Genomic DNA, 16,262 nt, shown 5'->3' with positions numbered 1-16,262 from the left:
ATGTCAACAAGAGTCGGTGATTGACTTCAGAAAGGGGAGGGGGCAGTGCACATGCTCCAGTCTACATCAATGGTGTTGAGGATGAGGTGGTTGAGAGCTTCAAGTTCCTAAATGTGAATATCGCCACTTGCCTGTCCAACTATGTTGATGACACGGCCAAGAAATCTCACAGTGCCTCTTAAGTCCTCAGGAAAATAAAGATATGTGGCATGTCCCCTTCGACTCTTTACCAATTTTTACCTGCGCACCTTAGAAAGCATTCTATCTGGACGTAACATGACAACTACTCTACATGGGACCGCAAGAAACTGCGAAGAGCTGTGGACACAGCTCAGCACGTAGCAGAAACCAGCCTCACTCTATGGACACTGTTTCTAGTTCTTGCTGCCTCAGTAAAGCAGCCAATGTAATCAAAGCCCCACCCATCCCAAACGATCTCTCTTTTCCCTTCTCTCACGGGGCAGAAGATACAAAAGCCTGACACCAGACTCAAGGACAGCTTCTGTCCTGCTATCAGACCTTAGAATGGATCTTTTGTACAATGAGATGGACTCTAGCACTTTATCGTTTACCTGCACTGCACTTTCTCTGTAGGTCTTTGTTCTGCATTGTTATTGTTCCACCTCAAAGCACTATGCAATGATCTGATCTGTGTAAGCAATATGCAGGACAAGCTTTTCACCATATCCTGCTATCATCATTATCAGTATGTGCCATGTCATTTGACGTGGGCAATCATGGTCTCATGACTGTGATTGTTCTTGGCAAATTTTTCTACAGAATCGGTTTGTCATTGCCTTCTTCTGGGCCGTGTCCTTACAAGACGGGTGACCTCCAGCCATTATCAATACTCGTTAGAGACTGTCTGCTTGGCATCCATCAGTGGTCGCATAACCACGACTTGAGATCTGCATCAACTGCTCCCATGACTTCACATGACCCTGATCGGGGAGCTAAGCGGGTGTCACACTCTGCCCAAGGGTGACTTGCAGGCTAGTGGAGGGAAGGAGCACCTCACACCTTCTTTGGTAGAGATGATTCACCACCCCGTCACCATGTCTTGGTATATTTGACAATAATGAACCAATATCAAAGTGAAAGAATTAATAGTCCATCGTAATCAGTCTCACGTCCTGGAGGAATTGGACAATGATCACATGACTACTGATAAAAAACCATACTAGTGAACTGTTGGGTATGCAATCATTTAATCTGCACTATAACTGAAGCACATTGGTTTCTTGCCTCCATGTGAACTTTCTCAAGGTGTGTTATCAGGTGGTTGCTCCTTCTCCCTATGGATATTCCTGCAATGATTCTCACAATTAGCCCATTGGTTACAAAAGCAGATGGATCCTTTCCTCTTCCCTCTAAGCAGACCAAGCCTCTGTCTCGAAGACCTCATAGCCAGGATTGGAATTTTGCACTGTGTGCTATTGGTCACCACAGTGCCAATGCATTAGAGTCAGAAAGCAGAGAATCAGGCCCTTCAGCCCATCTGGTCCATGCAAAACTGTTACTCCACCTGGTCCCATTGACCTGAACCTGGACCACAGCCCACCGCTCCCCGCCCATTCATGTACCTCTCGTAAAATGTTGTAATCAAAATCGCATCAACCATCTCTCCTGGCCGCTTGTTTCACACTCACATCACCTTCTGAGTGAAGAAGTTTCCCTCAAACTCCCTTAAATATTTAACCTTCACCCTTAACCTATAACCTGTAGTTCTAGTCCCATCCAAACTCAGTGGAAAAAGCTTTCTTACATTTACCCAATTTACACCTGTCATAAATCTTTTCCATTAAGCTGCAGAATTGATTGAGTACCGCATAACACAAATCATCATTATCTTCTATCTACTGACTTATAGAATATTTCATGGCCCGTTTGGCAGTGTCGTTCTCTCCCTGCCAAAATCAATAAAGTTATTTTTGTGCATCTGTGGGACTGACACAAGGCCCTGCGCTTACCTGTACTCGGCACTCTGCCCACAGGGTACTCGCCCGAGGTTAGCTGTTGACATCACCTGCTGGACAATGGCTTGGTCAGTCCGGTACTGCTCTCCAAGGGTCAGTTTCTCATTGATTTCATTCATTCCCATTAGCTTTCCTTTGAAAGGTGACAGAAGGAAAGCAAGGACTGTTAGAAACTGAGCATCAGCATTAATTTGCTCTTTCCCCTAAATAGTACTGAGATACTTTTGCTGCTAGATAAAGGAACCAATGTCCTGTTGTCCACCCTAAGCAATGAAGAGGTAGTTCAGTTACAATCCTGTGCAAAAGTTTTAGGCACATATATATAGCTCGGGTGCCTAAGACTTTTGCACGGTACTGTAGTAATTATATGTATTGCACTGTACTGCTGCTGCAAAAGAAAAACAAATTTCATGACAGACGTGAGTGATGATAAATCTGATTCTGAGAAGCGTCTCTATTGTGGACTGAGAGTGGGAAGGGGGCAGGGAGAAGAGAATCATGGTTGGGAAAAGAGGAAGAGAGAGGGAGAGAGAAGGAAGCACCGGAGAGACAATCTGTAATGATCAATAAACCAATTGTTTGGAATCAAATGACTGTGTCTCAGGGCTGGGTGTGTCTGCACCTGTGACACCCCCTGTCCCTGGCACTCCTTCTCTGCCACCTGTGCCAAACCCCTCATATGGCGCTCCACTCTATTCCCAACATCCTTTGCTCTTGTCAGATTTACAACTTGCTCTCTGCACTGCATCGACAAATACAGAACTGTGTAAAAGTCGTAGGCACCCGAGTTATATACATGTGCCAAAGACATCTGCACAGTACAGTATGTAATACCCTCCTTCTTGGTTCAGCTACAGTTGATGAATCTCAAGGTTGTATGAGATATACATACTTAGATAGTAAATTTGAACTTTGAAATCTTATTCTACCAAAACCAAGGAATCCCTGTGATTAAAAATCTCCAACGGGTGAACAGATTTAATAGCAACAACAGCCAATCTGCTGGAGGAGTCCCTCAGGCTGAGTGGTATCTGTTGGGGGAGAAAAGAACTGACAAATCAGAACCCTGCTTCAGGAGGTTTCAGCCCTAAGGCACCAACAATCCGTGTCTCCCACAAGGGCACAAGGTGATGCTGCAGCTCTATAAGACTCTGGTTAGACCACACTTAGAGAATTGTGTTCAGTCCTGGTCATCTCATTATAGAGAGGGTGCAGAGGAAGTTTACCAGGATGCTGCTGGAATTGGAGAGCATGTTTTATGGGAATTGGTTGAGCAAGTTAAGGCTTTTTTCTTTGGAGCGAAGGAGAATGAGGAGTGACTTGATAGAAGTGTACAAGATAGAGGGCAGCCAGAGACTGCTTCCCAGGACAGAAATGGCCAATATGAGGCAGCGTCATTTTAAGGTGCTTGGAGGAAAGTATGGGTGGTAAGTTGTTCTTAAGCAGAGAGTGGTAGGTGTGTAGAACACCCTCCTGGGGTGCTGGTAGAGGCAGATATATTAGAGACACTCTTAGACAAGCACATGGATGATGGATAGATGGAAGAGAAGGGTTAGATGGATCTTAGAATAGGTTAAAAGGCCAGCATAACATCGCGGACCAAAGGGCTTGTATGTTGCTGGAATGAACAGATTGATTGGTAACAACAAACAATGTGCTAGAGGAACCCAGCAGGTTGAGCAACATCTCTTTGGAGGGGTGGGGGGAGAGGGCAGGAAGAGACTCTCAACTTTTCTGGTCAAAACCCTGCATGAGGAAGTTTCAACTCTAAAACATCGACAATTCCTTTCTCCTCAGGGATGCTGCCTGACCTACCAATCTCCTTCTAGCAAGATACACACGCAAAGTGCCGGAGGAACTCAGCAGGGAAAGAATACAGACGACATTTCAGGCCCAAAACGTCGACTGTACTCTTTTCCATGGATGCTGCCTGGCCTGCTGAGTTCCTCCAGCGTTTTCTGTGTGCATTGCTTGGATTTGCAACACCTGCAGATTTTCTCTCGTTTCCTCTAGCAAGATTGCTTGTTGCACCAGTTTTCCCACATTGGCAGTCTCTGTTTCCAGATTTAGAGGTGGTGTAAAATTACCACAGTTTAAGCCCAGGTGAGAGCCACCAGCGCAATCCCAAGCAGGTTTCCTTGGCCTTAAGACAGTTTGAGGGGAGAGAAACCCTCTTGTATCAGAGATCACCTTTGAGGGTTTGCTCCACAGTCTCTCTGTATTACCTGTGGTGGATGGATGAGCCACAGTGCCCATGAACAGAAAGGGCAGTGTGGCAGTGTAATGCCATTACCGTGCCAGCAAGGCTGGTTCAATTCCATTGCTGTCTGCAAGAAGCCTGCACGTTCTCCTTGTGACCGCGTGTGTTTTCTCTGCGTGCTCCGGTTTCCTCCCACAGCCCAAACACATGTGGGCTAGTAGGTTAATTGGTCAGATGGGTTTAATTGGGCAGCATGGACTTGTTTGGCCGGAAGGGCCTGTTACTGTGCTACATCTCAAAATTAAAAAAAATATATAGTGTAGCCCTTGAGAATGTAACTTAGTGCATCCTTTCTGTTGCAAACACACCTTCCCCACGGGGGAGAGAGCTGGCTGAGATGAATGCAGCAGGAACACAAGAATCAGCCTGCAGCCCTTCTCTTCGCAATGGTTGCTACCAACGCACTACCTCCCCAATCCCTCTCCCGGGGCATCTGAAAGGAAGGCATCAGGAACGTCCTCGTTATCCACAGCCCAACGCAACCCCATTCAGGAAATGTATGTCTGAGGCTTGAGTCTTGGCCATGAATTTGTTCTTCTAGGTTCGAATATGACCAGGCTTTCATTGTACCCTGGATTCTAAGGAGAAATTGCAGGTGATTTCAGCTAGTCTGGTTCCGACGAGCTATGAAATGAGTAGCCTATACACACTTGGAGTGCTGTGTTTAGTTCTTGTTGCCATGCTTTAAGGATGTGGCTAAGCTAGGGAGGGTGCAGAGAAGATTCACGAAGATGTTGCCAGGACTGGACAGCTTGAGTATGCTGGAGAAATTGGGTATGCTGGGACCGCTTCCATTGAATGAAGGGTGACTTTTTAAAAGGTTTATAAAACCACGAGGGGCATAGATGTGCAGGTAGTTTTCTCCCCGAGGTAGAGAGGTCTAAAACTAGAGGGCATTGGTATAAGGTGATGGGGGGAAGATTTAAAGGGGACCTAAGGGACAAGTTTATCCACACCAGGGGCTCCCAACCTTTTTTATGCCATGGACCAATACCATTAAGCAAGGGATCTGTGGACCCAGGTTGGAAACCTCTGATCTACACAGTAGTGCATACGTGGAACGAGGTGATGGAGGAAGTGGCAGGTGGGTATGATTACAATGATCGAAAGGCATGTGGACAGGTGTAGGTAGGAACGTTTCGAGGGACATGCATATGGGACTAGCTTAGGTAGGTAACTTGATCAGCACGGACAGGCTGGGCTGAAGGGCCTGTTTCCATTCTCTGATGCCATAACTGGAATATTTTTTGTTCCATGTGCTTTTGAGGTGGTGGGGTTGAGGTATGATGGGCAAAGAAGGATAAGACCATGATAATGTCACTCAGTCAAATTATAAGAATGGTAACCAGCAGGCCATTTGGACCATCACATCTGCTCTGCCATTTAATACCACAGCTAATCTTATACCTCAGCACCAGTTCCTTACTTCAATCCACTGTCCCTGATTCCATTAACATCTGGTGTCTTGCCCTCAAAAAAAAACAAGGAAATATCGGCAAGACATTAAACTGAATTCCCTGTTTTCCTTCCTCTTTCCCAACTCTAGGATTCACAGCAAGAACTAAACATTGAAGGTCCACATGAGAGAAGACTGGAGGGGAAAATCTCTCCACAGTTGGTTGCTACACAGGAGACACCACGCCAGGAGGGAGGGACGGCCCTTTAAGCCTAGGGAAAGGGAGCAGCCAAGCAGCCATGCATCATTTTTCTCACAATGACACATGCGCAAGCAATGCAGTACTTCCGTGGCGTGACATCACCGCACCCAAACCTTCCCAACACCAGCTGGGGAAAGGAAAGGTGTTTGCCCAAGACCACTGGACCTGAATCCCCTTGGAAGGGTATCAACATGGACCGGGAGTTCTATACAGCACAGACATTACAGACAAACACAGCGGCAGTGTGAGAAGGAGGTTACATCCACGGGGATAGACACTGAGCTCTGCAGTGCATTGACTTACCAGTGCTGGGGTTTAACAGCTGTTCTACGAGAGCAAGAGAGGAAACAAAGTGCAATGAGGTAAGAAAATTGGAATAACGGTGACAGTTATATCCTTTGTACTTTCAACTGAGTCCCTCTCTCATTTGGGGTGGGAAACTCTGCCCCGATTTCACTCGGGAAGTTTGTTTTAAGCCCGAGGTTGGTGAATTGATGGAATCCACTGCCACAGACTGCAGTGGAGGCCATGTCACTTAAAGTAGAGGTTGATAGGGCGGCAGGGTAGTGTGTCACTATTATAATGCCAGTGACCAGGGTTCACTTCCAACGCGGTCTGTCAGGAGCTTGTACATTCTCCCCGTGACCGCGTGGGTTTCCTCCGGGCGCTCTGGTTTCCTCCCACAGTCCAAAGTCCGAAGACGTACGGGTTAGGGTTAGTGAGTTGTGGACATGGTAACGTTGACTTCAGAAGCATAGAAACCTTTGTGGGCTGCTCCCAGCATGTCCTTGGACTGCGTTAGCAATCGAGGCAAATGACAGACTTCATTGATGTACACGTGACAAGAGGAGCTAATCTCATCTTAATCTGAAAGAGAACATTTGACAAGTTGAACCGGTTCTGTGTTCTAACCCACTGCTGTACCAAGCCTCCTGGCAGCATTAAATGCTGCTTTAGCTCTTTGGTGGCATTTTTACCTCAGAAACAGGAGGTTAAGAGTTCAAACCCTGTCGATGAGTGGTCAGTGAAAGTGAACTTCCAAAGAACCTCAGCTATTCCCTCAGATTTCTGTTTTACTTATTTAGTTTTCAGGTCATAGGCATCATTGTCAAGGCTAGTATTTATCACCCATCCCAAATGCCCCTGAAAAAAGGGGTGTGTGTGCATGTTTGGGGGTGTGTGTGTACGCATGCACATGTGTTTGGGGGTGTGTGTGCATGCGTGCATGTTTGGGGGTGTGTGCGCGCGTGTTTGGGGGTGTGTGTGTGTGCACGCGCGCACGTGTGTTTGGGGGGGGGGTGTGTGCGTGCGTGTGCAGCCTTCTTGAGCTACTGCAGTCCTTCTGTTGAATTTGGGGATGGTTAGACCCTGTGACAATAAATTAACAATGGTAGATTTTCAAATCGGGTTGGGTGTGGGGGGAGGGAGAGGTGTTCCCCTGCACCTATTGCCTTGATCTCTCCTGGCAGCAGAGACTGTGCTAGCAGTGTAGTCTAGCTGAGTAACTCCAGTGTGTTTTGTAGCTGGTACACACCGCAGCTACTGTGCACTAAGTGGGAGGGTAGGGTTAGAGTGATCTTGCAGTAGCTTAAAAAGTCAGCAAAGGGCCTGTACTGTTCTATAGTCTAGGGATGTCAAAGATAAAGGTTGCATTCTCTTATTGGGGATGATCTGGCGCTTCTGTGGTGCGAATGTTATTTGCCAAATCTGCTCTGTGCTGCAGTGTTATCCAAGTCCTGCTGCCTGCAGAGTGAGGATCTCATGAATAACTGTGAAGCTGAGGAATTGAGCCTTGTGCACATATTGAACGATAAGGAAGAAGATGGCGCCAGTGAACAGCCTGACCAAAGGCAGCATCCTTCTGATGGTTCACAAAACTACTTCGCTTGCTTCGTTTATGTCTTCTTTTTCTTTCACATGTGGTTCTGCTACTGTTGGAGCCTGTGACCTACATTTTGATGGTGTGTCTTTAGGGTCGATTAAGTGATCTGGCACTCTGCTGTCTCCGAGGGAGTTCAGTGAGGTTTCAAGTGAAGTGTACGGCCTGGAGACGGGGTGCGAGCCCATGAGTGACTGTTTCTTGCGGATCTTGACCGATTGAAGAGTCGAGGAAGATTGGAAACGAGCGGAAGGCGGGTGGGCGCTCAGCGCTGTCTACCTTCGTGTGACTGGCCTCGCTCTCTCTTCCTCTTGCTCAATGCTGTCGGAGACCTGAGTCATGGGCAAGGTTTAGTGAATGCGGTTTGCGGGTTGGACTCTGTATTTCATATTACCATGTGCTTCTGGTCACTGCTTTGTTGTTGCTGTTTTGTGCGAGTTTGATCGGGACGGCCTGCAGATAGTGAGCGACATGGCTGAACTGAATATGCCCGGACTCTTCCGATACTTTGTGATCTGGTGCTTTGCATTCTGTGTCTTTTGCTCGCTGTTTTGCTGTTTGTGTGGTTTGTTCTTTCGTTTGCTCATTGGGGGTTTGAAATTTTTCTTCAAATGGGTTCTATGCCGTTTCTTTGTTTCGTGGCTGTCTGTGGGAGGACGAGTTTCTGGGTTGTATACTGCATACATACTTTGGTAAAAAAAATGCACTTCGAACTTTGAATAAGGACACACTGTTCGTGCTGTTGCCTCAGGTCGACTGTTTGAAGTTTGCACACTTGCCCCATAACATTTCTATGTGATGCTCTGTTCCCTCACCCCCACCCCCTCTCCACCCATAACCATCTAGTAGGGAAGGTGCAAAGAGAGATTCACTGGGCACGTGAGAGAGAATAGGGAAAGGTGAATTAGAACGGGTGGGATTGCTCCACTGGCCTTCATCTATGTCACAGTAGGTAGGAACACTCTCACGTCTAGATGGTCTTTGATGAAGTCAGGTAGATGAGCTAAGAACATTGCAGTGATGATAGGGGCTTGGATGATTGACCTCCAACACCACCTCCCTCATACAGGTTGTGACTCCAGCAACGACAGTGTTTACTCCTGGCTGCTCATTGAGCTCCTTGTTGTCTCAATCAGTCCACATCGTTTTCACTTCAGGTCTGGGATCCAGTTCTTCACTCGATGTTTACACTAAGGCACTGATGAGGTCTGGAGTTTCTGGCAGCACCCAATACGAACATTGGTGAGCAGATCATTGATGCAGGAGTGTCACTTAATGAAACCGTTAACAACATCTTCCATCACTTTGCTTCAAGCACCTGGACATTAACATCTCAGGGGATCTATCCTAGGCCCAACTCACCGATACAATCATGAAGAAGTCACACCAAGTCCATTGTGGGCATGAGCCTTCCCAGCAACCATTGCAACACTTAATAATAATAATTAAAAAACTATAAATTACACTATGAATAGATATTTTAAAAGTAAATTATTAAATAAATAGTGCAAAAAGAAAGCAAAAAAAAAAATTGAGGTAGTGTACGTGAGTTCATTGTCCATTCAGAAATCTGATGGCAGTGGGGGAGAAGCTGTTCCTAAAATGTTACTGTGTGTCTTCAAAATCCTACAGCTCCTTCTTGATGGTAGCAATGAGAAGATGAGGTCCTTGGGTGATGGGGTCCTTAATGATGGATGCTGCTTTTTTGAGCCATCGCCTTTTGAAGATATCCTTGATACTGGGGAGACTAGTGCCCATGATGGAGATGGTTGAATTTGCACCTTTCTGCTTCACTTTCTGATCCTGTGCAGTGGCCCCTCCATACCAGATAATGATGCAACCTGTTCTAATGCTCTCCACGGGACATCTGTAAAAATTTGCAAGAGTCTTTGGTGTTATGCCAAGTCTCCTCAAGCACTGAATGAAAGATAGCTGATGTTACGCCTTATTTGTAATTACATCAATATGTTGGCCCAGGATAGTTCTTCAGAGGTGTTGATATCCAGGAATTTGAAACTGCTCAATCTTTCCACTGCTGATCCCTCGACTTCCCCTTCCTGAAGTCCACAATCAATTCCTCAGTCTTACTGTCGTTGAGTGCAAGGTTGTTGTTGCGACACTGCTCCATCACCTGTACATCTCATCACCATCTGAAATTCAGCCAACAATGGTTGTGCCATTGGCAAATTTATAGCTGGCTTTTGAGCTGTGCCTAACCTCACAGTCATGGGTGTAGAGAGAGTAGGGCAGTGGGTTAAGCACGCATCCTTGAGGTGGACCAGTGCTGTTTGTCAGTGAGGAGATGTTACTGCTGATCCACACTGGCTGTGGTATCCCGCTGAGGAAGTCAGAGATCCAGTCGCAGAGGGAGGTACAGAGGCCCAGGTTTTGAACCTTGTTGATTAGTACTAAGATGTTGAACGCTGAGCTGTAATCCACAAACAGCAGCCTGACGTCATGCTTTGTCCCAGTGATCCAAGACCAAGTGGACAGCCAGTGAGATTGCATCTGCTCTAGTCCTGTGTGCTGACATGCAGACTGCAGCAACCCCTCTTTTTGGTGGACAGGGCATATGGGCCAATTCTCCACACTGTATGTCAGACAGATGCTGGTGCTGTAACAGTAGAAGCTAGGCTGGATCCAGAGCATGTCTGGGGCGGGGGGGGGTTGTCTGGTTCAGAGACCTTTGCTGCAACCAGTGGTCTGGCTGTAACCTGGCAGTGCAAGCAGTGAATTGAGTTGGTCAAAGATGGGGACCTCAGCAGGAAACTGAGAGGAAGCATTCACTTGGCACTTCCAGCTGAATAGAGTTGCAAATACCTCAGCCATCCCTTTAACACTCACTCATCGTTGAGGGCAGGAATGTTGCAACCTCCTCCTCCTGAGCTGTCTAATTGACAAGTCACAAATACTGCAGGTGATTTCATTGAAGCCTACCAAATACTGAAAGGCCTGGATAGAGTGGGCATCTATTTCAGTTCGTAGGATGGTCTAGGATCCAAAGGCACAGCCTCAAAATAAAGGAATACCCCTTTAAAACTGAGATGAGGAGGAATTTCTTCAGCCAGAGGGTGGTGAACCAGTGGAATCTGATGTCACAAATGACTTTAGAGAACAAGTCATTGGTATTTAAAGCAGAGTTTGATAAGTTCTTGATTGGTAAGGGGGTTAAGGGTTCCGGGCAGAAGGTAGGACAATGGGCTTCAATGAAAAACAAACAGTCTTGAATGGTGAAACACCCAGTGGACCAAATTATCTAGTTGTGCTCCTATATCTTATGGTCATGTTGGATTGCTTAGCTCTGCCCATAGCACCTCCAACAGGCAGGAACCTCACTGCTCAGGAGGTTACTCCCTGCAGTTCTCATTGAACCAGGGTTGATTACCTACCACTGGTAGGGAGGAATGCAGGGCAGTTGGGTTACAGCTGGTAATGGAATACAACAGTACATGGATGCCATGTAGAGAGGGGAATAATTCTTGGTATCCCCACTATTGAACTGGGGTTATTTTTCTGTAGTTTTACATTTCCTATGCTTGCTTGTATTCTTACATAATCACCTGTATACATGTAATTGTATGGTGAATTTTTCAGAAATTGCGGTACAGTATCCTCTGTATTTTTTGAGAAGCTTCTTAGTTTTCAGTGTCACATCACTTGAATCTGGCTATCTTCTTGGTTAATTGTTATCACTGGCCTTTGCTGCTAAATCTAGTCTGAGTATGAGACGGCCATGACTACTTTTTAGTCTCTGTCTCTCATTCTTTGTTCTTGTAATGCTAAATAATTCTTGACTGCGAAAAAATATTCAGGTTGCAAAAGCATCAGGACCGAACACCACCAATATTTACTGCTGGGCGACAAAGTTTTTTTTATCTCACTTTTGCCCTTAGGATCCTTCCATTGTGCTTGCTGTGTTTCCCACTTCACACGTGACCACACTTCAAATGTACTCCATCTGATGTCCTTAGGGACTTTATGAGGATCTGCAGGACACTGTATAAAAATGGGTCCTTCCTTCACGCGATTGTCTCCCAACATCATTACTGCCTGTCCAACGCAAGTCCAAATGGTGGAATCCCATGCCTCTTCTCAATGCTTTGCCTCATTTGAATCTAACTGCTTGGTATTCCATCGCAGTACACTTCAAGGAAAACAGTAACCCAATTAAATCACCTTCCCATTTGAGCAAGTGATTACAAGTCACCTGCAATCTATTTGCTGTCAAATAAAGAAATTTATGGGCAATTTGTAACTCGAAGCCATTAGGTTATCAGCTGAGAGCATTTCGAAAGGCAGGAGTGATCGATGTTGTATTAGCTTCAAGAGTGTGCTGGTAATTATTCATACTAGTTGAGGCATGAAGACATATTATGTGAAGGAGCTGTTGGTTGCAGGGAACTATGATTAATCTTCCCTAGATGATTCGCCCATCTCCATTAGTTCTGTTTGTTGGATGTCAACTGTCAGATCTAATGATATATCTGGCATTTTTGAACCAGTCAGTGAAAACTGGCAACAGAAATGTAAATCAGTGATTCACTGCAGTGAGAGAAACACTTTGATCGATGAGAGTATTTGACTTGAAACGATAGCTGCTTCTCCCTCCACAGATGCTGCCTGACCTGCTGAGTACTCGTGCTTACGAATGCCGCTATCTGCAATACTTTGACTTTTGTTTAACCACTAGTAAGTTACTGAGTTACTGGTGTTAAGATCAACCCTTCCACATTGCTGGGTTCAGTCCTTTTGAGGCAAATCCTTCCCTTCCATCCACAACTCTGTCCACTATGTTTTTATCACTTAGTCCTTTTTCCCCAAATTTTTCTGCTTGAATTAAATCCGATTCATCCTCTGTATCTTATGATGAAATATGTTTGAACTGCCCTTTGGTCAGTCTTTCTCGGTTACTCTACAATAGACCCAGACGTAACATTATATGGTGGAATGCTTCAGGAAGCAGAGGTACAAAGTCAAGTGTGTCCACACGTTACTTCCCAAACCAATCTAACTTGTATTTAAAATAGATAACAACTGCTTCCACCAAGTCCGCAGGGAGCCTTTCCACAGTCGATCACTCTTCACCAAAATCAAATTCCCATGGACTAGTTCTGAATTCTCCCAGTACACGGATGTCACAGATGGGTGAAGGCCAGCTGCAGGTTCAGAAAAGAAAAAGAAATCACTGGCCAGTGATCTCAAACCCTTTCTGTCAGCCTGCGAATGAGGGTGAGGGAACAGGGTGAGACTGACCCTGCTATTCTGTCAGTTGGTGGCTAAAGGTTGCTATTCATGCACGGAAATGCTGAGCAGGAAAGGAGATTCAGTTGTTCTGTTTGTTTTCATGTTAGTTAATTCTCAGGATGCAGGTGTTAATGCCAAGCCTAGTCTCCACTACCCACTCCTAGTCGCCCCCATTCCCACCTGCTGGCTCGTAGTGTTGGGGGTGGACAACCACAATTGATTTAAGACTAGGATCCCGCACAGTTTAAAGCCTTGGTGGGGGGAGGGTTCATTAAAAAGGACATTATTGAGGATTTTTTACATGACATTCTGGCCAATTCTGCAGAGAGATGTGAATTCTTGCTCTCTGGATCACAGATCCAATAAAGGACACACTCAACACATTGGCTTATGCTGGATGGAGAGGAAACAGAGGGAGTGGTTTGGGGAGTGCTCCCCAGGAGTTGTCAGAGTGGGAGAACAACTACAATCCGGTGTAATGAATCTTGAGCTTGAACAAGAAGGGCATTCACTGCTCTGGTACAAGACACTGAAGGGTAATGGTGAGCATCACACAGAACTCAGCAAGACAAGGAGCATCTACAGAGATGAATAAACAGTCAACGTTTCAGGACGAGACACTGACTGTTCTCTTCCATAAATGCTGTCTGACTTGCTGAGTTCCTACAGCATTTTGTGTGTGTTGCTTAAGACTTCCAGCCCCTGCAGAATCTCTTGAGAGGTAATGGTGGATGTTTGCAGTGAGTAATGAGAGAGACCGACTGCTCCAGAGCAGACTGGAGCTTGTCCAAAGACTGTACTGGACAAACTGGCGGGCCCGTCCCTGTGTGCAGCTACAACCATTGTTGATCCGTCAACTTTTCCTTTCCTCTAATGTGCTGAGCGTTGCCAAGAAGACGCTCACCTTGCTCCTTTTTGAAAGAGTTCTCGGTCATGAAGACTGGCATCATCAACTCTCCCACAGGCGGCTGGATGGACACGTAGAACTGCCGGGTCTGGGAGCTGGAAAATACCAACCACACCCTCAGCAGTGGAGCCCACTGTAGCCCCTAGAACAGTGAGCCTGTGACCCTGTTACAAGCCTGTCCTGGAGACAGACCCTACCCATATTCCCTCCTCCCAGCCCCTTCTACCTAATCACCATCTCACTACCCAACCTCCACCCCTTCTACCCAATCACCATCTCTATACCCAACCCCATCCCTTCTACCCTATCACCATCTCTCTACCCAACTGCCATTCCCTCTACCGAATCACCAACTTCTACCCAACTCCCACCCCCTCTACCTGGCCCAATCCCTTCCATCCAATCACCATCCCTCTACCCAACCCCCAACCTCTACCAATCACTATCCCTTTACCCAATCACCATGCTCCTACCCAACCCCCAACCTCTACCAATCACTATCCCTTTACCTAATCACTATGCAGCTATCCAACCACATTTCTTTACCTAACCCTTATCCCTCTACCCAAATCCATATCTTCTATCCAATCACCATCCCTTAATCCAACGCCTAAACTCGCTCCCCCTGCCCACCACCACCTGCAGACCCCATCCCTAACCAACACCCAGCTTCCATCCTAGTCCTCAAACTTGTTGTCCAGCTTCGGCTCATTGCTAACTGGCCCCTCTCTACCAGCCATTCCCAACTTCCACCCCACACCCCCAGCACTGTAGACTCCTCTGGCCAAACATCTGCCTCCACACCGGACTTCACCTCTCTGTCCAGTTCCCTCCGGCCACTGCCTAAGGCATTCCTTGGCATTATCTCAAGTGTCACAAACTCCCCACCTACAGTCCCACCCAGCCCAGACATTCTATCTTCTCCCCTCTCCCATCCGACAGAAGATGCAAAACCCTGAAAGCATGTACCAGGCTGAGGGACAGCTTCTACACAGCTGTTATAAGTCAATTAAAAAGGTCCCTCGTACATTAAGTTGGACTCTTGATTCTACCTCGTTATGATCATGTACTTTATTGTTCACCTGCACTGCACTTTCTCTGTAACTGTTACACTTTATTCTGCATTTTCGTTGTTTTACCCTGTCCTTCCTCCGTGCACTGTGCAATGATCTGATCTGTATGAACAGTGTGCAAGAAAAGCTTTTCACTCTATCTTGGTACATTCACAATAATAAACTAACTCCAATTGCAAGGCCCTGCCCCAATCCCTAATCTCATTCCCAAGTTTAGCCACATTAAAACCTTGCCATCCTTCCGTTTGGGACATGGACACCACTAGAGCCGTAGCCCAGACAGATCTCAACCTGTCCCTATCCTACTCTGGAAGGGAATGGAAGAAATTGCCTTATTTCTTCCAACAATCTGGACTCTGAATGCCACGCAGCTTCTGGTCTTTAGCAAGATGACTGGTCTATCTGAATCCTAGAGTGAACATTACCCTTGTAACATTCTCCCTTTTTTTGTGCTTTCCTTGCCTACAGACACTGATCTATCACCTCAAAACCATGGGTGTTCTGGGACATGCATCTCTTTCTCAGTTCTGAGGGAGGATCTTCAGCCTGAACTCTCTCCACTGTTGCTGAGTAGTAAAAGGTACAGTATATATCTCCTGCCCCTGACCTTCACGTAGCAAGATTATGGGGAGGGTCACTCCAAGAGGATTCAGCTTTCCCCCTTCTAATCGTCACAATATTCTGTCTTATCGATTAGTACGACTGTGTTTTTAGTGTACTCACACACCCGCTGTACACACAGACCAGTGTGAGCAACTGTACTTGGGCTAATTAAAGAATTATCGATTCAATAAAACCTTCACATTTCTCTGGTCCTTCCACTTATTTTGTTTCCTGAGCTTGCACGCAGACAGCTTTTCTTTTCTCCTTGACTATCTCTACAGTGGGAGCTCCGCAGAGAACCAGATGTGCAGCCACTCACCACAGCTGGAAGTTGGCCGCTTGCGTGGAATCACAGAAGTCAATGCCCATTGTTTCCAAGGCAACTTCACCAGGCGGGAGGACATCTGTGAATGTTGAAAAGAGGGTGAAAAAAGTCTCTTCAGATTGAATCGAGGAAGAAAGAGAGCTGCATTTTTAATGCACCTTACAACTTTTTAAAAAAAGGTTTAGCTTTATTGTCACATGTACATCAAAACATACAGTGAAATGCTTTAAATTACAGTGAAATGCGCATAAACCAGAGGACACTCCATCATGCAAACCAGCATGGACTTGATTACATACACATCTCACTGCCTTGGGTAAACAGCCAACATCATCAA

General features: G+C 46.2%; 1 protein-coding gene across 8 annotated transcripts in view; it reads right to left on the bottom strand.

Moving 5' to 3' along the window:
• ap3b2 (adaptor related protein complex 3 subunit beta 2) overlaps positions 1-16,262 on the bottom strand; it is a 183,766-nt gene that overhangs the window by 6,363 nt on the left and 161,141 nt on the right. For 5 of the 8 annotated variants that reach the window (XM_073024951.1, XM_073024952.1, XM_073024946.1 and 2 more), the window contains 4 exons: positions 15,920-16,004; positions 13,922-14,019; positions 6,198-6,221; positions 1,971-2,109 (listed from right to left, as the gene is read on the bottom strand). In XM_073024951.1, the coding sequence (XP_072881052.1) occupies positions 1,971-2,109; positions 6,198-6,221; positions 13,922-14,019; positions 15,920-16,004 (346 nt within the window). The remainder of the gene's footprint in view (positions 1-1,970; positions 2,110-6,197; positions 6,222-13,921; positions 14,020-15,919; positions 16,005-16,262) is intronic. The other 3 variants (XM_073024953.1, XM_073024954.1, XM_073024947.1) reach the window with 1 other exon arrangement.

This window comes from Hemitrygon akajei, chromosome 21, assembly GCF_048418815.1.
Source record: "Hemitrygon akajei chromosome 21, sHemAka1.3, whole genome shotgun sequence".
Lineage (NCBI taxonomy): Eukaryota > Metazoa > Chordata > Chondrichthyes > Myliobatiformes > Dasyatidae > Hemitrygon > Hemitrygon akajei.
Note: the sequence above shows the minus strand (reverse complement) of the source record. Positions and strands in the feature narration are given on the sequence as shown.